At 39.5% G+C, this 27,595-nt stretch overlaps 1 protein-coding gene across 8 annotated transcripts in view; it reads left to right on the plus strand.

Annotated features, from left to right (window-relative positions):
- PSD3 (pleckstrin and Sec7 domain containing 3) overlaps window positions 1-27,595 on the plus strand; it is a 475,326-nt gene that overhangs the window by 219,814 nt on the left and 227,917 nt on the right. For 6 of the 8 annotated variants that reach the window (XR_010658389.1, XM_065901506.1, XM_065901509.1 and 3 more), the window contains 4 exons: window positions 20,253-20,447; window positions 20,645-20,725; window positions 22,377-22,489; window positions 24,996-25,054. Coding sequence is in view for 7 of the 8 variants with exons in the window: in XM_065901506.1 (XP_065757578.1) it covers window positions 20,253-20,447; window positions 20,645-20,725; window positions 22,377-22,489; window positions 24,996-25,054 (448 nt within the window). In the remaining variant the exon portion in view is untranslated. Of the gene's footprint in view, window positions 1-20,252; window positions 20,448-20,644; window positions 20,726-22,376; window positions 22,490-24,995; window positions 25,055-27,595 lie in introns of those variants that run through there. The other 2 variants (XM_065901507.1, XM_065901513.1) reach the window with 2 other exon arrangements.

Raw genomic sequence — 27,595 nt, forward strand, 5'->3', positions numbered from 1 at the left:
GGTACTTCATTGTGGTTTTGATTTGCATTTAGAGAATTATATTCTATATAAATGTCAAAAATGGGTTCATTTGAAGCAATTTTCTTTAGAAAAATCAAGTATTAATTTCTACTGAGAGCCAACATTTATATATGATTACAAATAGTGCTTTACATTTAATAAAATACTGTCAAATGTAATTATCTCATGTAGTAATCTTAATGATGGGGGAGTGTTGTAGTGATGAAAATGGGTCTGATGATGGTAGCTGACATTTATTATTTACTGTGCATCAGACCCTGCGCTGACCATTTACACAAATCTTCTCATTTAATCTTCATAACCCCTCATTCTCTTCACTGTACAGATGACCAAACTCGAGTCTTATGGAGAATAGCGAACTTGACCAAAACTGGCGATTGATGGAAGCTGTGTTTGACCCACTCCAGCATTCTTGCCTGGAGAATCCCATGGACAGAGCAGCCTGGTGAGCTACTGTCCACAGGGTCACAAAGAGCTGGACACAAGTGAAGCGACTTAGCACAGCGCACACACGGCACAGTCTAGCGGGAGCTTCGCAGCAGATACTGTTAAGATCTTCTAAACATAGTTGTTCCCTGCTGGTAAACTGAGTGCGTGCACGGAGAACCTCATTAATAAATTAATGGAACCTCCTAATCTTTCACTGAAATGGCGTTGTATTCAGATGAGTACCCTGCTAGACCTTTTTGTTTTAAATGTTGGCGCATATCAAGGTTCCTTGGTCATATGGGTGACTGTGTGCCTGTGCTGAGCTCCCATGGTAGCGCTGCCTGTATCTGCTGTGGGCACATTACACTTACCACGTCTTCGAGTCTCTGAAGCAAACTCAGGATCTGTTCTCCTCTGTCTCCTGTTTTTCTCCATAGGCTTACATGCACTCTGCTCACTCTCTCCCTTTCTCACTCCCCCTCCCTTCTTATCCTTTCCACCACTCCCTTCCCTGCTTCTGCCTCTCCTTGCCCTCTCTCCTTCCCCTCTCCCTAGTATGCATTCCTCCTTATTCCTGAGGGAAGAAGCCCTTCCGAGGGAAGAAGAGTGCTAAGGCCTGTCTCAGGCCCACAGTTTGCCTGAGACAGTCTCTGGGAAGCGCTGCTTCCAGGCTCAGCCAGAATTAGATGCTAGTAGGAAATGGTACCATTGGAGATGCTGTAGCTGTTCTGAATAATCTCACTGATGTTTCCCTTGAGATTAGATTAGGTGTAGAAAGCTGAGCGCCGAAAAATTGATGCTTTTGAACTGTGGTGTTGGAGAAGACTCTTGAGAGTCCCTTGGATTGCAAGGAGATCCAGCCAGTCCATCCTAGAGGAGATCAGTCCTGGATGTTCATTGGAAGGACTGATGCTGAAGCTGAAACTCCAGTACTTTGGCTACCTCATGTGAAGAGTTGACTCATTGGAAAAGACACTGATGCTGGGAGGCATTGGGGGCAGGAGGAGAAGGGGATGGCAGAGGATGAGATGGCTGGATGGCATCACCGACTCGATTGACATGAGTTTGAGTAAACTCTGGGAGTTGGTGATGGACAGGGAGGCCTGGCGTGCTGCAATTCATGGGGTCGCAAAGAGTCGGACACGACTGAGCGACTGAACTGACTGACTGAGAAATCTTCTAGAGCTCAGCAATGAATTTAGTAAAATTGCAGGATACAGAATTAATAGAAATCTCTGCATTTCTATACATTAACAATGAAAGATCAGAAAGATAAATTAAGGAAACAATCTCATTTGCTTTCACGTCAAAAAGAATAAAATACCTAGGAATAAATCTACCTAAGGAGGTAAAACTCAACGTTCAAAAAGCTAAGATCATGGCGTCTGGTCCCATGACTTCTTGGCAAATAGATGGAGAAACAATGGAAACAGTTACAGACTTTCTTGGGCCCAAAATCACTGCAGATGCTGGCTGCAGCCATGAAATTAAAAGATGCTTTCTCCTTGGAACAAAAGCTGTGACAAACCTAGACGGTGTATTAAAAAGCAGAGACATTACTCTGCCAACAATAGTCTATCTAATCAAAGCTATGGTTTTTCCAGTAGTCATGTATGGATGGATGTGAGAGTTGGACCATAAAGAAAGCTGAGTGCTGAAGAATTGATGCTTTTGAACTGTGGTGTTGGAGAAGACTCTTGTGAGTCCTTGGACTACGAGGAGATCCAACCAGTCAGTCCTAAAGGAAATCAGTCCTGTATATTCATTGAAAGGACTGATGTTGAAGCTGAAACTCCAATACTTTGGCCACCTGATGTGAAGAACTGACTCCTTGGAAAAGATCCTGATGCTGGGAAAGATTGAAGGGAGAAGGAGAAGGAGACGACAGAGGATGAGATGGTTGGATGGCATCACCAACTCGATGGACATGAGTTTGAGAAAGCTCCAGGAGCTGTGCTGGACAGGGAAGCCTGGCGTGCTGCAGTCCATGGTGTCACAGAGAGTTGTACATGACTGAGTGACTGAATGGAACTGAAGGAAGTAAAAGGTCTGTACTCTAAAAACTATAAAATGCTGATGAAAGAAATCAAAGATGATACTAACAGATGGAAGTGTGTTCTTAGACTGGAAGAATTAATCTTGTCAAAATGACTAGACTACACAAGGCAATCTACAAATTCAATGCAATGCCTATCAAACTACCAATGGCATTTTTCACAGAACTAGAATAAAAAGCCTTACAAATTGTGTATGAAAAAGCAAAAGACCCCAAAGAGCTAAAGCAGGTGTAAGAAAGAAAAATGGAGTTGAGAGAATCTGGATCCCTGACTTCAGACTACACTGAAAAGCTGTAGTAATCAAAACAGTATGGCATTGGCCCCAAAACAGAAATATAGACCAGAGGAACAGGGTGGACAGCCCAGAAATACACCCACACACATAGTTTTGATTACTGTGACAAAGGAGGCAAGAATATGCAATGGAGAGAAGACTGTCTCTTCAGTAAGTGGTACTGGGAAAACTTGACAACTATATGTTAAAGAATGAAATTAGAACATTCTTTAACACCATACAAAAAAATAAATAAATAATAAATAAGCTCAGCATGGATTAGAGACCTAAATGTAAGACTGGATACTATAAAATTCCTAAAGGAAAACCAAGGCCGAAGATTCTTTGACACAAATTGCAGCAATATGTTTTTGGATCTGTCTCCTAGAGTAACAAATATAAAAACAAAACAAAAAAATAAGACATTGGGATCTACTTAAACTCAAAAGCTTTTGCACATCAAAGGAAACTGTTAACAAAACAAAAAGACAACCTTCAGAATGGGAGAAAATGTTTGCAAATGATGTGACCAACACAGGATTAAACTCTAAAATACATGAACAGATTTTGTGCCCAAAATTGATAGAACAAACAACCCAATTAAAAATGGGCAGAAGATCTAAATACACATTTCTTTTTTAAGAAGTTTTTATTATTAGTTGGAGTACAATTGCTTTACAATGTCATGCTAGTTTCTGCCATGCTTCAACATGAGTCCCTCGTGGGTATACACATGTCCCCTCCCTCACGAGCATCCTTCCTACATCCTCCCTACCCCCCGCCCCGTCCTCCTCTCCAGGTTGTCACAGGGCACTGGGTCGAGGTCCCCGTGTCCTACAGCAGGTTCCCACTGGCCGTCTGTTTTCACATATGGCAGCACATATGTTTCAGTGCAGTCTCTCAATTTCCCCACCCTCTCCTGTCCCTGCTGTGTGCACAAGTGTGTTCTCTATGTTTGCATCTCTACTGCAGCCCCCCAGATAGGTTCATCAGTAACATTTTTCTCGCTTCCATATATATATGCGCTAATACATGATATTTGTCTTTATGGCTTACTTCACTCTCTGTAGCAGGCTCTGGGTTCATCCACCTCACTGGAATTCACTCAAATTCAGTCATTTTTATGTCTGAGTGATAGTCCATTGTATGTATGTACCACAACTTCTTTATTCACTCATCTGTTGATGGACATCCATGTTGTTCCCATGTCCTGACTATTGTGAATAGTGCTGTAATGAACATTGGGGTACATGTGTTTTTTAGAATTGTGGTTTTCTTAGGGTATATGCCTAGGAATGAGATGGCTGGGCTGTATGATAATTTTATTCCTAATTTTTAAATAAGTCTCCACACTGTTCTTCATAGTGGCTGTATCAAGTTACATTCTCACCAATAGTACAGGAGGGTTCCCTTTTCTCCAAATCCTCTCCAGCATTTATTGTTGGTAGATTTTTTGATAATGGGTGTTCTGACCAGTGTTAGGTGATACATCATTCTAGTTTTGATTTTCATTAGTCTAATAATAAGTGATGTTGAGCATCTTTTCTTGTGTTTATTAGCCATCTGTTTGTCTTCTTTGGAGAAATGTCTGTTTAGGTCTTCTGCCCATTTTATGATTGGGTTTTTTTGAATTCTGATATTGACCTGCATAAGCTGATTGTATACTTTGAACATTAATCCTTTGTCAGTTGCTTCATTTGCAGTTATTTTCTCCCATTCTGAGAGTTGTCTTTTTATCTTGTTTATGGTTTTCTTTGCTGTGCAAAAGCTTTTGGGTTTAATTAGGTCTTCTTTATTTTTGTTTTTATTTTCATTACTCTAGGAGGTGGGTCATAAAGGATCTTGATGTGATTTATATCAAATAGTGTTCTGCCTATGTTTTCTAGTTTTATAGTTTCTGGTCTTTCATTCAGGTCTTTAATCCATTTTGAGTTTATTTGGGGGCAAGATGTTAGGGAGTGTTTTAATTTAATTCTTTTACATGTAACTATCCAGTTTTCCCAGCCCCATTTATTGAAGAGACTGTCTTTTCTCCATTGTGTATTCTTGCCTCCTTTGTTAAAGATAAGGTGCCCATAGGTGTGTGGGTTTATCTCTTGGCTTTCTTTCTTGTTCTGTTGGTCTATATTTCTGTCTTTCTTCCAGTACCATTCTGTCTTAATGACTGTAGCTTTGTAGGATAATATGAAGTCAGAGAGGTTGATTCCTCCAACTCCATTTTCCTTTCTCAAGATTGCTTTAACAATTTGGGATATTCTTTGTTTCCATACAGATTGTAAAAATTTTTTTCCTTGTTCTGTGGAAAATGCCATTGGTAACTTGATAAGGATTGCAGTGAATTTGTAGATTGCTTTGGGTAGTATAGTCATTTTCACACTGTTGATTCTTCCAATCTAAGAACATGGTGTATCTCTTTATCTGTTTATGTTGTCTTTGATTTCTTTCATCAGTGTCTTATAGTTTTCTGTATATAGGTCTTTTGTCTCCTTTCACTGCAGTGGTAAATGGGACTGATTCCTTACTTTCTCATTCTGATTTTTCATTGCTAGTGTATAGGAAAGCAAGGGGTTTCTGTGTATTGATTTTGTGATCCTGCAACTTTGCCAAATTCGCTAACTAGCTCTATTAATTTTATGGTAGTATCTTTAGGGTTTTCCATGTGTAATATCATATTGTCTACAAACAGTGAGAGTTTTATTCTTCTTTTCCAGTCTGGATTCCTTTTGTTTCTATTTCTTCTCTAATACCCATGTCTAGGGCTTCCAAAACTATGTTGAATAATAGTGGTGAGAGTGGGCACCCTTGTCTTGTTCCTGATCTTAGAGGAGATGCTTTCAGCTTTTCACCATTGAGAAAACGTTAGCTGTGGATTTATCGTCTATGGCCTTTATAATGTTGAGTTACCAGGTGATGCTAGTGGTCAAGAACACACCTGCCAGTGCAGGGGATGTAAGAGATGTGGGTTTAATTCCTGCATTGGAAAGATCCCCTGGAGGAAGGCACAACAACCCACTCTAGTATTTTTGCCTGGAGAACCCCATGGACAGAGGAGCCTGTCAGGCAATAGTCCACAGGGTCACACACAGTTGGACCCCATTGACATCACTGAGCATAGCACACACAGAGGTTCCTTCGATGCCCATTTTCTGAAGTTTTTTTTTTTTTTTAATCATAAATGGTTGCTGAACTTTGTTGAAAGCTTTTTCTGCGTCTTTTGAGAGTATCATATGATGTTTGTCTTTTAACTTGTTGATATGGTGTATCACATTGACTGACTTGGATATATGGAAGCATCTTTGCATCCCTGGGATAAACCCAACTTGATCCTGGCATATGATCCTTTTAATGTATTGTTGGATTCGTTTGCTAGAATTTTGTTGAGGATTTTTGCATCTATGTTTATTAGTGATATTGGCCTGTAATTTTCTTTTTTTATGATGTCTTTTTCTAGTTTTGGTATCAGAGTGATGGTGGCCTCGTAGAATGAGTTTGAAATTGTTCCTTCCTCTCCAAATTTTTGAGAGAGTTTGAGAAGGATAGATATAGCTCATCTCTGAATGTTTGATAGAATTTATCTGTGACACCATCTGGCCCTGGACTTTTGTTTTTTGAGAGATTTTTTTTTTTTTTAATCACATTTTCAGTTTCATTACCTGTGATTTACTTGTTCATAATTTCTATTTCTTGCTAGTTCAGTCTTAGGAGGTTGATCTTCTCTACAAACCTTTCCATTTCTTCCAGGTTGTCCATTATATTGGCATATAGTTGCTCTTAATCGTCTATTATAATCCTTTGTGTATCTGTGTTGACTGTTTTAATCTTTCCCTTTGCATCTCTAATTTTCCTGATTTGAGTCTTCACACTTTTTTTCTTGATAACTCTTGCTAATGGTTTGCCAGTTTTATCTTCTCAAAGAACCAACTTTTAGTTTTATTGATCATTGCTATTATTCCCTTCATTTATTTTTCACTTATTTCTGCTCTGATCTTCTATGATTTTTTCCTTTTACTACCTTGGGGTTTTTCTGTTCTTCTTTTTCCGGTTGCTTTAGGTGTAAGGTTAGGTTGGCAATTTGATGTTTTTCTTGTTTCTTAAGGTAGAATTGTATGGCTATAAACTTTCCTCTTAGAACTACTTTTACTGCATCCAATAGGTTTTTGAGTTGTCATATTTTCATTATCATTTGTTTCTCTGTATTTTTTGACTTCCTTTAATGATTTGTTGGTTATTTAGAAGCCTATAGTTAATTTTCATGTGTTTCTGTTTCTTATACCTTTTCCCCCTGTATTTGATATCTAATCTCATAGGTGGCTCAGCTGGTAAAGAACCCACCTGCCAGTGCAGGAAATGCAAGAAACATGGGTTCAAACCCTGGGTCAAGAAGATGCCCTGGAGTAGGAAATGGCAACCCACTTCCATTCTTGCCTGGAAAATTCTATGGACAGAGGAGCCTGGTGGGCTACAGTCCTTGGGGTCACAACGAGTCGGACACAACTGAGTGTGCACACACACAAACTCATAGCATTGTAGTCAGAAAAGATGCTTGATATGATTTAAGTTTTCTTACATTTACTGAGGCTTGATTTGTGGCCCAATATGTGATCTATCCTGGAGAATGTTCCATGTGAACTTGAGAAGAAAGAGTATTCTGCCGCATTTGGATGGAATGTCCTGAAGAGGCCATTAGGTCCATCTGGTCTAGCTGTGTCATTAAGGCTGTGTTTCATTTAAGGCTTGTGTTTCCTTGTTAATTTTCTGTTTGCATGATCTGTTCATTGGTGTAAGTGGCTTATTAAAGCCTGCTATTATTATTGTGTTACTGTCAGTTGCCGTTTTATGTCTGCTGGTGTTTGCCTTATGTATCCCGGGGTTCCTTTGTTGGATGTGTAAATATTTATACTTGTTATGTCTTGCTGGGTCGACCCCTTAATCATTATGTAGTGTCCTTCCTTATCTCTTATAATATTCTTTAAGATCTATTTTGTCTGATATGAGAATTTCTACTCCAGTTTTCTTTTGATTTCTGTTTGCATGAAATATTTTTCCATCCTCTCACTTTCAGTTTGTATTTGTCTCTGGTTCTGAAGTGAGTGTAATATAGACAGCATATATGTGAGTTTGTTTTTGTATCCATTCAATCAGTCTTTGGAGCATTTAATCCATTTACATTTAAAGTAATTATTGATATGTATGATCCTATTAACATTTACTTTATTATTTTGGGTTTATTTTTGTAGGCCTTTTCTTGTTTCCTGTGTGGGGAACTTCCTTTAGCATTTGTTGTAAAGCTGCTTTTGTAATGCTGAATTCTCTTAACTTTTGACTATCTGTAAAGCTTTTGATTTCTCTGAATCTGAATGAGACCCTTGCTGGATAGAGTAATCTTGGTTGTAGATCTTTGCTTTTCATTATTTTAAATATATCCTCCTGCAGAGATCTTTCTGCTGATAGATCAGCTGTTAACCTTATGGGGTTTTCCTTGTATGTTACTTGTTGCTTTTCTCTTGCTACCTTCAGTATTTTTTCTTCGTGTTTAATTTTTTTTTAGTTTGATTAGTGTGTGTCTCAGCATGTTTCTCCTTGGGTTTATCTTGTATGGAACTCTCTGCACTTGTTGGACTTGATTGACTCTTCCTTTCTCATTTTAGGTAAGCTTTTGGCTATAATCTCTTCAAAAAATTTCTCAGACCCTTTATTTTTCTCTTTTTCTTCTAGGACCCCTATAATTCGAATGTTGGTGGATTTAATATTGTCCCAGAGGTCTCTGAGACTATCCTTAATTCTTTTCTTTCTTTTTTCTTTATTCTCCTCTTAGCAGTTATTTCCCCCATTCTGTCTTCCACCTCACTTATTCTTTCTGCCTCATTCTGCTATTGATTCCTTCTAGAATATTATTATTATTATTTTTTGGAGAAGGAAATGGCAACCCACTCCAGTGTTCTTGCCTGGAGAATCCCAGGGACGGGGGAGCCTGGTGGACTGTCGTCTATGGGGTCGCACAGAGTCAGACACGACTGAAGTGACTCAGCAGTAGCAGAAGCAGAATATTTTTAATTTCATTAATTGTGTTGTCACTGTTTTTTTCTTTATTTCTTTTAGGTCCTTCCTTGTTAAATGTGTTAAGTGATTCTTGCATTTTTTCCATTCTATTTTTGAGATTTTGCAACATCGTTACTGTAATGACTCTGAAATCTTTTTCAGGTAGTTTGCCTATTTCCTTTTCATTTATTTTGTCTTGTGGGTTTTTACCTTATTCTTTCCTTTGCACAATATTTCTGTCTTTTCACTTTGTCTAACGTACTGTGTTTGAGGTCTCCTTTCCCCAGGCTGTAGGGTCCTAGTGTCTCCTGCTTTTGATCTGTGCTCTTGGTTGGTAACATTGGCCCAGTGGCTTGTGTGGCCTTCGTGTTGGGAGGGGCTTGTGCCTGCATTCTGGTGGAAGGAGGCGAGTTTTCCCCCTCTTATAGGCAGGACTGTGTGAGGTGGTATGTGTTGCGGTGTCTGTGGGAAGCCTGTCTGCTAATGATGCACTTGTGTTGTCTTGCTTGTTGTTCTCGCATGAGGCTTCCTGTGTGGGTGCTGCTGCAAGTTGGATTCAGGGTCTTGGGCACAGTTGGAGGCCTTTGTGGGTGTTCTCATTGATTAATACTCCCTGAGGTCAGGAATTCTCTGGCAGTCTAGTGTCCTGGACTCATCGTTCCCACCCCAAAAGCTTACGCCTGACTTCTGGTTGGGGAACCAAGACCCCACAAGCTGTTTGTTATGTCACTAAAGGGGAGTAAGAGAAACAAAACATAGAAAGCCACATAACTAATAAAGTAAGAAATAAACACCAGAAAGATAAAGAACATTACAGCATACTAACACATATATATGGAATTTAGAAAGATGGTAACGATAACCCTATATGCAAAACAGAAAAAGAGACACAGAAGTACAGAACAGACTTTTGAACTCTGTGGGAGAAGGTGAGGGTGGGATGTTTCAAAAGAACAGCATGTATATTATCTATGGTGAAACAGATCACCAGCCCAGGTGAGATGCATGAGACAAGTGCTCGGGCCTGGTGCACTGGGAGGACCCAGAAGAGTCGGGTAGGGAGGGAGGTGGGAGGGGGGATCGGGATGGGGAATACGTGTAACTCAATGGCTGATTCGTGTCAATGTATGACAAAACCCACTGGGAAAAAAAAAAATCCTTCTCAAAAAAAAAAACAAAACAAAACAAAAAAAAGAAATAAACAGAAAACTCAAGAGACAAAAAATAAAGCCCAGGCAAACGGTAAAAGCAGAAATCAGACAAATAGAAACACAAAGAAAGGAATATACACCCACACAAACCCCGAACAGACCAAAGTAAATAAGGTACAGGAGAGTGGCCCAGTAAGCATAGGAAACCAAAAATGATACCAGCCAGTTAAAAACAAAACTGACGACAACACAAAACAGAAAATAAGACCAAAATATAGTGCCAACTGAGGAGGAAAGCAGAGAGAACAAAACAACCAAATATGGTGGAAAAAAGAAAAAATAGGAGAGCAAAGTTAAACAGAACTTCATAAAAAGATCTATATTTATTATAAAGAATAGCCACAGGGATAGAACAAAAAAAGAAAAAAATACACAAAACTGCAGGAAGCCAAAGTAGAAATATATAAAGGAAATAAAAAGTGTGATTAAAAAAAATTTAAAATAAAGTTCTCAAAAGCCAAAATACAGATAATAATCATAATGAAAGCAGCAACCACAACAGCAGAGGAAAAAGGAAAAGAAAATCCAGAACCAACTACAGAATGAATCAAAATATAAGAATAATAATAAATGTTTTTCTTGGGTCTCAGCTGTCAGCGTCCTTTCCCCCAATTTGAGCCACAGCCCACTTCTGCTTCCCTAGGAAACCCTCCAGCACTGAGGTGTCTGGTCTCAGGACTTGCTGTAGGGATGGCTCAGACCCTAAGTTGGTGCTACTTCTGCGTGCTCTCACCTCCAATGTCCACAGCTGCCAGAGCTAGGGCGTTTTCTTTTGTGAGAACACTCACTGTCCTGTTATATATTCCATAAACACAGAGTCCACCCAGCTGATGGTGTGGATTTAATCTGCAGCTTGTACAGCTGGGGAGAAGGATTTTGATCCTCTTCCTCAATCACTCTGCCTCTGGAGCTCAACTGTGGTTTTATCCCCACCTCGCATGAGGATCCTCCCTAGGAGTTTGGCCCTGAGGCTGCCCTGGAGGGCTTGGGTCTGCCCCGGTGAGGACTGGGCCTGGAGGTGGTGCAGCTGCCGGATCATGGGGCCCCGGCTGAAGCAGGTATACAGGGGAGCGCACACAGGCACTGCACATACGGTGCTGTAAGGGTTCTCTCCTCGTCTCCGGCAGCTCGGCCCCAGTGAGGACCCAGCGTGGAGGTGCATGGCCGCTTGGATCATGCAGACGCCCGTGGTGCCTGGTGCACACCGTTGCAGGAGACATGATGCTGTAAATATTCTTTTCTTGCCTCTGTCGGCTCTGCCCCCGTGAGGAGCGAGTGTGGCGGTGGCACTCTTGCTTGAATCGCAGGGCCCCGGCAGCGCCAGGTGTATAGGGAAGGCAGTGATCATAGGTGTAGAAGATATGGCCCTATCAGAATTCTCTCCTGTCCTCTGGCAGCTGACACCCAAAGGACCTTCCTGGCTGGTCCTTCTCTATTGCTTGACATAGGAGGTACTCAAGGGCGCCCCTGACTGGGGTCCTTCTCTATTGCTCCGCCGGTCGGGTGCTCGAAGGGCTGCCCTCTCTGGGGTCTTTCTCAATTGGTCAGCTGCTTGCGCCCACATGTGGAGAGAGCGGCCACAGTGATGGCTCCACCCGCTGCCTGTGACTCAGCGGCAGCGCCCTGCCTCCTTGACTGCCCAGCGTTCCTTCAAAGGCGTTCCGTGCAGTTTCCTCCCTCCTGGCCCCTGGGGCCATCGTCCACCCTCAGTTAACAGCAGTGCTGGCCCCGGGACTGCTCTCCGCTCCCATGCTCCAGCTCCCAGCCGCCGCGATTCAGGTGGACTTGAGTCCTTGTCCGGGGTATGTAGGCCTGCAGCACGGATTCTAGCTCCCTTCTAGCACCCTTCAGCCTGTTGTTGATGAGCTGCTTTTACTCTGATGGCCTCAAACGCTTCCCTTCTGTCTCAGCCAACCGCCTGGGGTCTCACCCTTGCTTCACCTCCCGCACTTCCTGGTGCAGGTCAGGTCCTGCTCACTCTCCTCCTTTTTTCTCTTCCTTCCTGCATCCTAGTGAGTTCTGTGTGGAACTGTATATTCCTTTCTGGTGGTCAGGGACTCCTGTTAGTACTCAGCTGGTCCTCTGTGAGAGCCTCTGAACCTGCAGATACATTCCTGATGCCTCTGTGAAGACAGATGTACTCCACTTTGACCTACTCCTCTGCCATCTTGTCTCTCTTCTACCTAAAAAAGACTTGCCAGTGGACAACAGGCACATCAAAAGATGCTCAGCATTGGTGATCACTAGGTAAATGCCAATTAAAAGTCCAATGAGGTATCACCTCCACAGTGATCAGAATGGCCATTATCAAAAAGTTTACAAATAATAAATGCTGGAGAGTATGTGGAGGAAAGGGGACTGTCCTACATTGTTGGTAGGAATGTAAATTGATACAGCCACTATGGAGAACAATATGGAGGTTCCTTAAAAAACTAAAAATAGAACTACCACATGATCCTGCAGTCCCACCCAGAGGCAAATATCCAGAGAAAACCACAATTCAGAAAGATACAGGCGTCGCAATGTTAATTGCAGCACTACTTACAATAGTCAAGACTCAGAAACAATCTAAGAGTCAATTGACAAAGTAGATAAAGAAGATGTGGTACGTACATACAATGGAATATTACTCAGCCATAAACCGAAAGAAATAATGCTATTTGCACCAATATGGATGGACCTAGAGATTACCATACTAAGAAGTAAGCCAAAGACGTATATAATATCCCTTATATGTGGAATCTTAAAATATAAAAGTGATGCAAATGAACTTAAAATATAAAACAGAAATAGACTGACAGACATATGAAGCAAACCTGTGTTTACCAAAGAGGAAAAAGAGAGAGGCATAAATCAGGAGTTTGGGGTTAACATATATGTACTACTATATATAAAATAAACAACAAGGACCTACCGTATAGCACAGGGAATTATACTCAATATTTTATAATAACCTATGAGAGAAAAAAGTCTGAAAAAAAATATAGATATATATGTATGTATTACTGAATCTCTTTGTTACCTGAAACTAATCAGTATAAGTCAATTATACTTCAATAAAAAAGTAATTAAATTTTTTTTGATAAAGAGTTTTTTTTTTTTAAAGATTAGTTGCTATCTCTGCTCTTCCTGAGAAATAAATGCCATAGGTAATGGAAGCCAAGAAGACTTCTTTCCTTCCTCAGCGGATGTTTATGCTTCTGCGTTTTAAGTGTCTCTCACTCATGCTATTGCCCTGAGAACCCTTCTTGACTACCTTCGTTCTGACTCCCCTGAGTCTGCTAGCTTGGGGCCTCGATGACTGCATCCTCAGCCTACATGCTCACAGCGCTCCCTCTGGCCTTTTATTCCCCTTGTGACTGGAGTCATTTCCTCTTACTCCTTGGGATTCTTCTGACTTGCCTCTGACTAGCTTATGTATGCAACCGAGGTAGGTGACTGTTCATTGTTGTTTTCTAAATGCAGGAGGGGTACCTTAGCCTTCTTAATTTTTTTATCCTAGTTTTATTATCACAATTATATAAACATTTAAAGACACTTAAAAAACTTAAAGTAACTGTGAAATGAGATAGTGTATCTGGTACCTTCTGCTGATATTGGTCCCCTTGGAACTTTTCGGGTTCAGTTATACTGAACTATTAGGTTGGTGCAAAAGTAATTGCGTTTTTTTTTTATATTGTTACTTGCCGTTTGATATTGGAATATGTCCTTAAATGTGGTTATGTTATACATCATTTTAATGTGTATTTCTCGCTTTCTGTTTTTTTGCTAATGACTTATTACTTGCTGTTTATTTTATACTTATTTTAGACTATAGAAATGATGCTAGATAAAAAGCAAATTTGAGCAATTTGTTTATTCGAGTTCAAAATGGGTCATAAAGCAACAGAGACAACTTGCAACATCAACAATGCACTTTGCCCAGCAACTGCTAATGAACATGCAATGTAGGGGTGGTTCAAGAAGTTTTGCAAAGGAGAAGAGAGCCTTGAAGATGAGGAATGTTGTGGCTGGCCCATGGAAGTTGACAACAACCAATTGGGAGCATTATCGAATCTGATCCTGTTACAGCTACACAAGAAGTTGCCGAAGAACTCAGTGTCAGCCATTCTGTGGTCATTAGCATTTGAAGCAAATTGGAAAGGTGAAAAAGTTTGATAAGTGGGTGCCTCATGAGCTGACCAAAAATAAAAAATAAATCATTTTGAAGTGTTGTCTTCTCTTACTGTACACAACAACAAACCATTTCTCAATCAGATTATTACGTGTAACTAAAAGTGGGTTTTATATGACAGTCGGTAATGAGGAGCTTAGTGGTTGTACCAAGAAGAAACTCCAGAGCACTTCCCAAAGTCAAACTTGCACCAGAAAAGGGCCATGGTCACTTTGGTGGTCTGCTGCCCGTCTGATCCACTACAGCTTTCTGAATCCTGGGGAAACCATTACATCTGAGAAGTAGGCTCAGCAAATCGCTGAGATGCACTGAAAACTGCAACACCTGCAGCTGGTATTGGTTAAGAGAGTGGGCCCAATTCTAGTCCACGACAAGTCCTGACCACACGTTTCAGAACCAACGCTTCAGAAGTTGAATGAACTGTGCTACAAAGTTTCATCTCCCCGGCATTTCACCTGACATATTGCCGACCGACTACCACTTCTTCAGGCATCTTGAAAACCTTCTGCAGGGAAAATGCTTCCACAACCATTAGGAGGCAGAAAACGCTTTCCCGGAGTTCATCAGATCGTGAAGCATGGTTTTTTTTGGGTTTTTTTTTGCTTTATTTCTTGTTGGCAAAAGTGTGTTGATTATGGTGATTCCTGTTTTGATTAATAATGATGTGTTTGAGCTTAGTTATAGTGATTTAAAATTCATAGTCCAAAACCGCAGTTACTTTTGTACCAACCTAATGAAACTCCAGTACTTTGGCGACCTAATGTGAAGAGCTGATTCACTGGAAGAGACCCTGGTGCTGGGAAAGATTGAAGGCAGAAGGAAAGGAGGGCGACAGAGGATGAGATGTTTGGGTGGCATCACTGATTCAATGGACATGAACTTGGGCAAACTCCAAGAAATGGTGAGGGACAGGGAGGCCTGGCCTACCACAGTCCATGGGGGTCGCAGAAGTTGGTCACGATTTGGCAACTGAACACGATAGAAAGTTAGTGCCCCATGTTGTTCCTGTCGGATCACAGAAGACATCAAAAGGCATGGACACAGTTGCTCAGTTCTGCGTTCTTTTAAAAGATGGCTATTGACTAATCTCAGCCCACTCTTGTGGATACAAAGTGAAGTTTAAGATAGTGGTAGGTGAGAGAGGTGGGACTTTGAAAATGCAGAGCTGTAATAAGAAAATAACTAGGTTTGCTCTGAGAATGCAGCCAGGGAGTTGGAGTAAGATTCTTAGAATAGCTGTTATTTCCCTTGGGCTCTTGTAGGATCATGAGTTTGCAGAATTTGTGAACTCCAGGACTTTGGGGGTAGGGGTGACGGGAGTGATGATGGGAAGGACAGGGGGAAGGGGTGTGAGCCCAGCTGACGTCTCCGCGTGGCCCAAACACAAAGGCAGTGTACGTGACCAGTGTAAACGGGTATTCGGGGTCGGCTCGGGAAGGACCTTACCGACCTGCCACAGGATACAGGCTTTCATCTTGTGCAGATATTTGTCAAAAAAGGGGGGATTTTATTTTATCACACGCATGGTGGCAGTGTGCAGGCTGGGGAAGAAGAGTCACAGCAGAGAAAGAGGGTTTTCCTTTTGTATTTGGGGGACATTAGGGAGGAATCAGCAGATCACAGTCAACGGAGAGAAGATAAAACAATAGAAAAATAGTGGGAATAAAAATTAAATCACAAAAGCCAGTCAAACAGACCTGGAAGGAATCTGATTTAGAACAGGCATTCATGAGATAGGGTTATCAGGTAAAATCAGGATGCCCAGTTAAATTTGAATTTCAAGTGAATAATGAAGTTTTTTTTTTTTTTTTTTTTTTTTAGTGTCCATATGCCCCATGAAATTATCAAGACATACTTTCAATAAAAACTATTTTTTGTTTATTTGAAATTCTGATTTAACTGGGTGTGCTATTAATTTTATTTGGGAAGTGCTTTAATCCTAGTATGCTAAAAAGGTTGTGAAAAGGCTTGGTGGTCAGACTCAGTGATCTGGTCCTTCTCTTGATGATATTGACGATAGGGTATAACCATATTTGTTTCGAGGTGTGCATTTATATATATCCCAGGGAGATATTGACCTTTGGGGAGTCTTTTCTATATTTAAGTGACTGGTAAGGATTTTACCTTAGGAGATTTAAAGTTACTTGATCGAGAAGAAAAGGGGAGCTATAAAGACGAGAAAATTCAGACTCCTGAAAGCATCTAACACTCAGCAGACTAGACGGACAATGTCTTGTGTATTCCAGGAAACAAACGGGGGTGTCACCCTCGCCGAGAGGGGTCATCAGTTGCTTCGTCGAGTGTGAAAAAGGCTGAGCTGCCACTGTTGTTTATGCTGTTGATTTACAGTGGCCCCTGTGTTCTAGCTTCTGTTTTTATTAGGACTGTAAAAGCATTACAACCCCCCAACAGTAAACACTTCCAAGAGTGTGAGGTCATAGTAATATGACCTCATAGGGAGCCAGCCAGGTCCTTGGAAGCCCTGTGAACCAGCAGACAGTGGCGCTGGGTGGGGGGCGAGTCCTGGGGAGGGGTTGCTGAGAGGAAGGATGGCCTGGGGGCCCCATCAGCTCCAGGATGGCCTCTTGGTGTCTGTCATACTGCTGGTGAGTAGGTACTGCCATCACACTTCCAGGCTTTCTGAGTCCGAAAGCACAGCCTCTCTGCTTGTGATGGGGTGGAATGAAGCCATCTAGGATTGCAAATGCTTATCTTCATTTTATTTCTTACTTCCCTCTTCTCTGAAGTTTTTTCAAGAAGAGTCAGAAAAGTCTGATTGGTACAGATTTTTAAATTACCTCCTCCTGGGGAATGGGAGGAAAATGAGGTGAAATAGACTGGCCAGGACAGGCAGAGAGGCAGTAAACACGAGAAATGGGAAACGTAAGGGATAGGAATCAATACTGCATTTTAAAATTTCTTGTATTTTTAAGTACCTCTAATGAATGTATTTGTTACGATAAGCCTCTTGTATTTGAACAGCATCATTGCAGTACTATGTATGTAGTATAATTACGCTGTTTTCATGGAGTGACTAAATGCATGCCATGATTTGCCCTGAGAAGTAAGCAATAATAAGTAGCAGTTTATTTGAGAAGAAAAATCCTTTCTTTGACATTGTTTTTTTTCTACAGAATCACTAACATGCAGAGTAAGAGAATGTATGCGGGCACTACTCCATGGGTTTTCTTTTCATAATTATAAAGACTACTTGACTGTAAATAAAAGAGTTCTTAGAGTAAATGTTTTATACTTCCAACATTTACTTGGGAAAACACAAAGGGTGAGGTGACCTTTAAAAGAAATAATTTTCTATGAATTTGCTTACAGGTTTGCTGTATATAATAATTAAAGAATTCAATTGTCTGATAGGATAAATTTCACAAAACCATTTGGTAATGTGAACTTTATAAAGGAAGGTTTACAATGAAAACAATATTTAAATGTATTTATGTGAAGATTTTATTGCAATAAGGCAATTTATTTTAATTGGTGGGTCTTTCTATTGGAAAATTGTTTAAGGTGGCTGATTGTTTAGGGAGGGTTACCAAATGTCTTGGTTTGCCTGGGTGGATTTCCGTTTGTGTCTGTTGTCTTGGCATGGACTACGGTTTAGCATTTGACTTCGACTTTAGAAAAATGAAGCATTATTATCAATGGTTACAGCAAAAGAAGTCAGCACAGGTTTGCACACCTCCACTTTGAACTTCCAGCTCCTCCACAGTCGCGTCTGGAGTGTGTGAGCTGATGTGTTGAACAGAAATTTCACATGATTTGGGTGTAAAAGACTTGTGCAGCGCTTGCTGATAAGTGGGCTTGGCGAGAGGCTGCGAGGGACAGTGACCCCTTCACGTCCGGCAGTGGCTGGGGGCGTCGGGACCCTGCAGTCCCAGGCGATCCTTGGTCACCAGCTGGCTGTGCAGAAGCTGCCGCTCAGATGGCGGGTCAGAGCGACATGGGATGTCATGACTTAGGTAGATAGGTGCCAAGGTAGAGCTTGAGCAGTTCTGCTTGAAAATGTCTTCCTTTTACTATAAGGATTTTTTGTAAGTTTACAACTAGTTTTTTTTTTTTTTTTTTTGGTAATTTTCTCCCCCCATTGTAACCACATATTTAATAATTTTACCATCTGTGTTTCCTTCTCAGACTGTCCTGGTTTGGACAGTCAGTGATTCTCTGCTTATAATTCAGGACAAGTTAAAGAGCTGTGGAGTAGGGCAAGGGAATGCAGACTAGGATTCCTGACGTTTACATTATTGAAAGGTTGTGAAAAAACAACAAAATCAAAAAAAGCATGTGTGACAGCGAGCTTATGTGGCCTGCAAGCCTGAAATAGTTACTCTCTGGTTCATCACAGCAAAAAAAAAAAAAACCTTTGCTTTAGAGTCCACAGTGAGTGTGCTAGAAGGCTCCTCAAGCACAGCTGTTTACCTCGGGCATAGCTCTGCGTTGTCAGAAGTCGAAATGAAGGTCTGGGAATCACAGCGTTCTCGGTGCTGGCGTTAGAGGCATGTGCTGCGGCACCCAGCTAAAGCCGAGCTTCTCACAGTGTGGTTGTGTGGCTTCCTGGGACCCTTTGAGTGGGTTTGTGAGGCCAAAATTATTTTGTAATAACAGTGCAGCCCTGTTTTCCTCTGTCACTCTGTTGATAGCAAAGCTGATACACGCTGACCGTACAAAAGCAGTGATGGAAGCCCCAGTGCCAACCAAGGCAGCGCATTTTACTGCTCCAGCGCGTTTTACTCTTCTCTGCTGTGCGCTCAAGAGAGAAATGAAGGCCGGTTTCACCTCATGATGTCCTTCATCAAGCAGTGCCAATTAATTACTTTTCAGCCCTTGGCTACTGCCGTTTCATTTCATGTGCAGTGAAATGCAAACTCTACTTGAAGCACTCTAGAAAAAGCACTCATGTAGTTTGAGTTGTGAGCTTTACGCTGGTCACTGTTTTCATGGAAATGCCATTTTCTTTCAAAGTCTAACTGATAAAATTGGCTTTGGCAAACATTTTCTTGAAAACTAATGGAGTGAGCCTATTTAAGGTAAACAACTGTTGTGTTTTTTTGTGGTTTTTTTGTAGCCAGTGATAAAACTTAAGTTTCAATCAAAAATTAGAATTTTGGAAAACTTGTATCTACCAACAAGTTTAGCAGCTTCCCAGTACTTAGCAACTTTTCTGAGGATGTTAGTGGTAATGTTAGTAAATTTCTTTTTTAAATAATGAAATGTGTCAGCAAATATTCTTCAGTTGACCAGTTTATGCTGCAGAATCATGCCTGGGTAAGATGCTTTCAAAGTGTGGGACATTTTTAATGTAAGAGTACAAAAAACTCATTGATAGAAGTTTAGATTCTATCAGTATATTACAACTAACTTTTAAGAAACTACCACTTGTTTTATTTTGGCATCATATCAAAAAGCAATATCCACAATTAAGGATATTAAAGTGCTCCCTAGTTTTCTATTTCTGTGGAGGCCAGATTTTCTTGATATTTTCAGCCACAATGACGTATTGATGATCTAATGTAGAAGTGACTGTGAAGTCCAGCTGTCTTCTAGTTGCATCAGACATTAAAGAAATTTATAAAAGACATAAATCGCTCTTGCTTGTCTCTTTACAATTTATGCTATTCTTTTAGAAAATATGGTTATTTTTAATTAAATATGTTATCTATATTTGTGAAATGGATTTTTTATTATTAAGTGAATATTTGAATTTTTCCATTTTAATTACTCATGCAGTGAATATCAGTAGACGTAACCTACATACACAAAGGTCTTTGAAGTCTTCTATACTTCTAAGAATATCAAGGTTTGAGACCAAAAGGTTTGATAACTGGTCATCTAGGGTTTAAGCAATCACTTCTCTAGTATCTCAAAATAGAGTAACTGAGAATATTTTTATTAATAATTAAGCATAAGATGTATCATTTAAAATAGTTTTTCATTTGTTCTACGATATTATCATGATTTTCTTAGCTATTTTCCTTTTTGCCACACAAAAACAATCTTTTCTATTCTTTTGTTTCCTTCTTTATCAATTCTTACAGCAATGCTGGGTTGAAGACAGCTCAGCTAGAGGCTCATTCTGAAATGGGGAGCACTGAAATTCTGGAAAAGGAGGCCTCAGGAAGTCTCAGTAACGGTACCAGCAGCAACATAGAAGCAGCCAAAAGGCTGGCCAAGCGCCTTTATCAACTCGACAGGTTCAAAAGGTCGGACGTGGCAAAGCACCTAGGCAAGAAGTACGTCCCGTCCCAGGGCTGGTGTCAGAGTGCGTCCTTACACGTGTGTGTGTGTGTGTGTGTGCGCGCGTGCGTGTGTGCGTGCGTGTGTGCGTGTGTGTGCGTGTGTGTGTGCGCATGTGTGTGCGTGCGTGTGTGTGTGTGCGTGCGCTGGTGGCTTCAGTTTTAATAACCAAGTCTATTTTGTTTTCTTACAGCAATGAATTTAGCAAACTAGTTGCAGAAGAATATTTGAAGTTTTTTGATTTTACAGGAATGACACTGGATCAATCTCTCAGGTATGATTAAACATTACCTGTTCTTTGCTTCTAAATAGTTAATTCTGAGAATAGAAAATGATGTGCTGAAGGTAAAGTCTGATTCTTACTTTTTTAGACCCACAGTTACTTTGTGACCTTAGCTCAGAGTGTATTATGGAAAGTAAACATTGTGGAAAGTGGGGAAAATGTATTGTCTTTGTGAAATTACATATGAACCCATATTCTGCATGAAGTATATGACAGAGTAAAGAATAGCTGGCAAAGTAAGTCTTGGAGAAATGGAATCTGTGGGAATTTGGTTTTTGAATGATCAAATTTTTTAAAAAGGCACAGTTTATAGACTGCAGAATTAAAGACTTTTTTCTCTAATTATTTGTTTACAATAGCCTAATAGCTTTTTCAAAGAGTACTTTGAAATTACCTAATGAACAGGATAAAAATCAATATCAGAATAATCAGCAGAAAGTATCTGTAAAACCATTTTAGTCAGTATCACTTGTTGCTGACCTGTTCCAATGGGTTTGGAAACACACTGACCCTCACGTCTCATACCATACTGTACTGTCAATCTCTAAGCGCAGCTGAAGGTAAAACCCAGCCAGCATTTAATCTTATAAACTCAGAGCCTGGAGGAGCTCTGAGATCATCTTGTGTAACACTCTAGTTTTACAGATCAGGAAGCTGAAGCCTGGGAGGTAGAGTGAAGATGTTCAGTTACAATGCACAGCAGTGAGTTAGTCTCCGCCTCTTTGCATGAATCAGGGGGACTTAGAGGTTTTCTGATGAAAGCAGGGAAAGGTAGGGGAAAGATCTATGTTTTTGCTTTGCTTTATCATATGGTTTATTAAAAAAAAAATTAAGAGAAATTAAAGTTAGGTCAATATAATTTAGATTAAATGCAAGTAATGAAGTCAGCAACATTTTCATCATCAAATATGGTTTATGATAGGTTTCTCTCAAAAGCAGATTTTCTTAGGACATTTTAAATAATTTTTTTCTTTCTCGTCTCACATTTAGGGCAATGCATTACTTTGTAGAGTGAGAGTCCTGGATGCATCTCTAATAGATAGTACTCTCAGTGACTCTGATCTAGATTGGCATTCCTAATTCAAAAAATAAATTAGGGTTTTATTTTCTAGTCTCTTCCTCACGTAGCAAGTTAAAGATAGACTGTGGCAATAACAGGCAAAATAAAATGAACAGAAATCTACTTGCACCAGACAGTATAATTGTAATTTTAATAGCGGGTCAGTGGTGATTACCGTCAAGTAACAAAATGACAAAGAAACCCTGTGATCTTTGTCAAGTTTTAAGACATAGATCACGTGGTTATGTATCCAGACCTCAGTGTTCCTTAGTTTTTTCTGACTCATGTTTAAAAATGACTTCTTGACATCATATGTGGAAATCATCCACCTTCCCAAGCCTGTTTTTTGATGTATTGGCCACCATGCTGTTGCTCTGTCATCTTTTATATAGACATTTCCTATAATAATAGCATCAATATAGATTTATGTTGAATAACTGTCTAGTGATTTTTAAAGAATAACTGTAAAATATCTTACCTTGTATTATTAGTTTCTTATGTTTACATGAATTAAGTTTAACAGTCAAACAGTATAGTCACATTTTCTAAAAATTCACCTTTTCCCTTTTAACTCCTTTTTAGGTATTTCTTTAAAGCATTTTCTCTTGTGGGAGAAACCCAAGAACGAGAGAGAGTTTTAGTACACTTCTCCAATAGATATTTTTACTGTAACCCAGATACCATTGCTTCACAAGGTAATCTGATAGAAATGCTTGAATTTCTTCTTTATAACAAGGGCTATTTTCCTCAATATAAAGGTTACATTTTATTGTGGGAAATATAGAAAATTATGCAGAAGAAAATGAAAATCATCGAGTTATGTCTAATTGCCTAGAAATAGCTGTTAGCAGTTTGATTTACTTCCTTTTAGTCTATTTGTACAATACTTTATGTCAAGTTGGAATCATTACAGAGTTTTGTTTCCTACTGTCCTTCCCTTGCCTGGTGAGCACCCCTCATGTCATCAAATATTCTTTAAAAACCATGATATTTAATGACTGCTTGATATTCATTACTCCTGCAGTTTCACTTTATTTTCCATATCCATAGTCTGACAGTATACTTTCTTTAAATCGCTTATGGTTTGTCACTGAGATTTTAATGTCCATGCACCCTGTAATAAATGAAAAGCTAGCTTTCCACTTTCTTCTTCCCATACACCTGATTTTCTAAACTTCCTGATCCAGTGCATGTGTAGTTTTATGGTTAGTTCCAGAAACGTTTGCAAATCTCACTGGAGTGTGTGGTATATCTCCAGTGCTTTCTTTGGGCATTCATTTTTACAACACTGACCACTGACTCAGGTTTGTGATTTTAATGACTTATATTTGTGTTTACTATTTTAAAAAGCAACTTTAAGCTATTTAATTTTTTATATACTCTATGAAGAGAGATCATTTCTCCATTTCAATTCTTATAATAAGGCCAAGCTTTCAGGGTTTAAAATAAAAAAATATTCACTTCCAATTAGAGTATCTTTCATAAACCTAAGAATTCTAGACTGAGTCACTGAGACTAGATGCACTAGGAGTTATAATTGTCTCTTAACTTCTGTATGGCCAGTTAACATTGTGTCGGTGTTCTTTATATTGATGAAAGTGGTTGTTCCTGCTGCCTCTGCCCTCCAGGCTGTAACTAAATTAATTGATTGTTAAAGTCATGTTCTCATCTGTAAAATGGGAACTGTCTTTCTTTATTCTTTGGACTCTGCTAAGACCATTTATTCACTGTGTCACTGTTGGTCTTGACAAGAAAATGAAAGGTATAGAGGTGAATTGTTTTTGTTAGAAGCTTCCTCAGATCTGAGAAGACCCTGACATTCCTAAGTGAAGCAGGGACTATGGATTCGTGTACTCAGCTGGCTGTTGACGAAGATATTTGAGAGTTGTTTGCAGAGTTTTATAAATACTTTGAAGAACCTGTTTTTATATGTATTTAGAATACTGGAATAAGTGAACTTTTAGGCGTTCAGCAGCATCTGCTTAGAGATATTCTATTTAGAGAAATCACCTACTGAACTCAGAGGCATATTTTGGAAAATGAGGCATCTTTAATTCATGAATTCAGCAGTTGGACAAACCTTTTTGTACATTTAGTATAAATTAATAAGATTTTTCTCCCATCTGCAACTGCTGTACTGTACTTGGATTGAGAATTGCAGGGAGAGAATAGAGCATTTTCTTTCTCTTTATAAAGTAAGAAGAGAAAGTGATGTTTCCATGTAAGTGTGAAATGATCTTGCTGATTTGGGTAATGCATTTCCTTTAAGTAGTTAATTTTTAAATCTTCTTCAGTGATTATTTCAGTATTTCACTTTTGTCTGATCAGTTGTATCCTGGGCTAGTCAACCTAAATGTTGCCTTAAAGGAGTGGCAAGTGGAAGGATAACTATTCCTGTCTATATATTTTTAGCCAGAGAACTAATACCCAAAGAGTAAGCAGTGGAAGATGCACATCTTGGTTTTCTTTAACTTTTGCTTCTTTCCTAATTCACTTTCTTTCTAGAAAATAAAATTTTAAAAATGACAGCATTAAATAATTTATTTTCTTTTCCATATCTTATAGAAAATTGAGAAACCATAAGTAAAAAGAGTAAAATTATAATTTTATTATCCAGAAATAATAATATCTTTTAATATTATGTTATAGATCATTCTAGATGTATTATATTTAAATAGAATCATACTGGCTATAATTATTGTGAAATATCTTTCTATTTCAACGTGTGTACTTGGACAACATTTTTAATGACCTCAACATAAGAGAATTGTGTTTTGGGTGGGTCATATTCACTCACTCCCATTGTCAGCAAGCTTCCTTTAGCTTGCTTGTATTTTGGGTAGCTTGTATTTCGGGTAGCTCTTTTATTTCATTAGTATTAATATGAAGTCTCCGAAGTGGATTTGCTGTGTCAAAGGACACTGTTTCAAAGCTTGAGACATTTACTGTCAAATTGTCCTTCAGAGGTAGGAGTAATTGACTTCGTCACCAGTAGAGTTCAAGTCTGTGCACTGAGATTCTTTTAACAACGTTTTCTTATCTATTTTCTGTTTCCCCAGATGAATATGATTAATTGTGCCTAGCCACAGAATTGTGTTTTCATAGGTTCTCAATTAAGCACAGGTCTGCTGTTTTAATAATACTGAGTGGTCCAGCAGGAGCTAGCGGATTAATGCTTTCTGTCCTTGTCTCTTCCGTTAGATGGAGTCCATTGCCTCACCTGTGCAGTGATGCTTCTTAACACCGATCTCCACGGCCATGTAAGTGTAGGGGTGTGGAGCTGTCTCACAGAGAGAGAGCTCCAGAGCTTCCTGGGCTTATCTTTGCTTTTGTGTTCATACATACCCTCTGCCTTCTTTTGTCTCATTCTCTACATGGCAGGTAGGTAAACATAAACCTTTGGAAAAAGAACTAGCTTTCTTACATGCTAGCATTCAGCATAATTTTAAGTAAGTACCATATTGTCTACATGTCTGGAGTTGTTCTAGCTATAATGCGCCTGGTCTGTTATCTTCTTTGTCCACTAGATGGCAGAGACTGAGCTTTTACTTTTGGTTTTGGTTTTGTTTTTTGGTTAGCTACGAGGGTTGATGCAGGATAGCAGAAAAAGGATGTTAAGTTCTATCTGAAAGTGTTGATTATGTTTTCACTAAATATAGTAGCAAGTGTTAAGAGCTAAGTTTTTAAGCTCCCCTCAGCTTACCTGGTCTTTTGCTTGTTGAAATATCAATATAATCTACATAAAGTATAGCATGAACTTCTTAAATTTATAATTACAACTAAACTTTCACCTTTTACAGAGGTGGAATTTTAGCTCTTACTTAAACTGTTCATATTAGAGACAATAAGAAATGTTTTAGATGAACACAGATCAACATGTACATAGCACAAAAATTATTTCCTAGTCCCACATCCATTTATTTTGAAGAGAAAATCACACTGCTTATAAGTAGTCTATATCATCCCTTGACTTTCCATATGGTTTTTACCTTACAATTAAGAAATCGCATTAAAAGAACTAAAACTTAGATAATGACCCTCGTTTGTTTTTCTGTTCCAAAAGGTCACACCTTATTTTAAACAAGAAAAAGGATAACTCCTTTTCTTGTTCTCCCTTTTAAGAAAGGCAAACGGAGTTGTATGGGGTCATTGAGATGGACTGAGGGGAAAAGCCTCGGTTTAATAGGGTGGTAAAATGTCTTGTGGAGATGAAGTACTGGGATTCCCACACTGTGAGCCTTGGAGTGAGTGTCGGAGTCCGACATTAATTCAACCTGACATGGGGCTGGCCAGTCAGCGTACCGTCCTAACCTGTTTTCCTGTTACGGGTGAAGCAGGTTTCCACTGCTGCCCCCTGTTGGTCCTGTGATAACAGCTGCGACTCTGTCCCCTTCTTCGCCTCTTGCTCAGTTTCCTAATCTGACTGTCAGCTGAAGGAGACACTTCTGATTACACTTGTCCACACGTAACTTTGACCCAAGCCAGTGGGTCCCAGCACGGGGGACCTTCTTCACGTCGGCTATCTTGCGGTCCTAGCCACATACCATAGTTGTGTATTGACTCTGTTCAGACTGAGAAAATGTGTAAGAATGAAGAAAAGAACCTAGTAACAGTTGGATCCTTCTTTAAAGGTTGAACACGTCACAGAACTGTAGAAGTAGCTAGATCTGCAGGCATCAGTTTCTATTAAGGGGGCCTCCCTCGTGGTTCAGTGGTGAAGAATCCGCCTGCCAGTGCAGATGTGGGTTCAGTCCCTGGGTTGGGATGATCCCCTGGAGAAAGAAATGGCAACTTGTTTCAGTAGTCTTGCCTGGAGAATCCCACAGACAGAGGAGCCTGGCAGGCTGTAGAGTCCATGGGGTCTCGAGAGTCGGACATGACTTAGCGATTAAACTACCACCACCATTTCTGTTAAAAACTGGATTGCTTTTTAAAAAGCTAATATCGTTTTAATAGTACTTTCAAATAAACATATGTCTTATTAATCACAATAATTTGAAACATAGCATTAAATAAAGGTGTGAGGTTTGTTATTTATTCAGATAACTCCACACGCTTGATATACAAACGAGACACCCTGGGGTGTTCTGTTCATGAGTTCAGAAGCCTAGGTCTTGGATTCGCTCGTCTTCCATGTTTGAGGAATTGAACTAAGTGACTGAGTGATATACCACACTTCTTTTTGGCAACTGGACTATAAGAGAGAGTTTATATAAGTGAATGGTTAGTGTTATCTTGATTTATGCTAATCATACATAATTAACAACTGATTATAGTGGCAGAATTACATGTGAGGGAGAAAATTATAAGTACAAATTTCTCTGTATCTTCAAAACCATGTTTTCAGTGATTATTAGTTCTCAGCTTTGTTTTTAAAAGTGTGTGCTACATACTGGAGATTGTTGTCTAAGTTTTGTATATTAGACTTTTTTATTCTTGTGTACAATGCATGCTCTTACAAAACTATTGAATATATAGCAGCTGTCATAAAAACTAACCATGTAAAAATGTGTTTCTCTTCTTTTCCTCCTTTGGATTCTTTTTAAAAATAAATTTTCCTTCTAGGTGGTAAGTTTCTAATCCATAATTTTGGATGTAGCTTCTCTTGCATCATGATTGCCTGAATTATGGTACAGTGTCTGATTTACTTGCATGGCTCCTATGAAAGTGAATCATTCACAAAGAATATAAAGTGAATTATTTCTAATGTCTTCCCCTTTCACCCTCTCCTTATACTATACTGCCTAGGCCTCACCTCTCATTACTTAGTCCAGAGCCAGAGTGATCCTCCTGGGAAATGA

The sequence above is a fragment of the Muntiacus reevesi genome, chromosome 10 (assembly GCF_963930625.1).
Source record: "Muntiacus reevesi chromosome 10, mMunRee1.1, whole genome shotgun sequence".
In the NCBI taxonomy this organism is placed as follows: domain Eukaryota; kingdom Metazoa; phylum Chordata; class Mammalia; order Artiodactyla; family Cervidae; genus Muntiacus; species Muntiacus reevesi.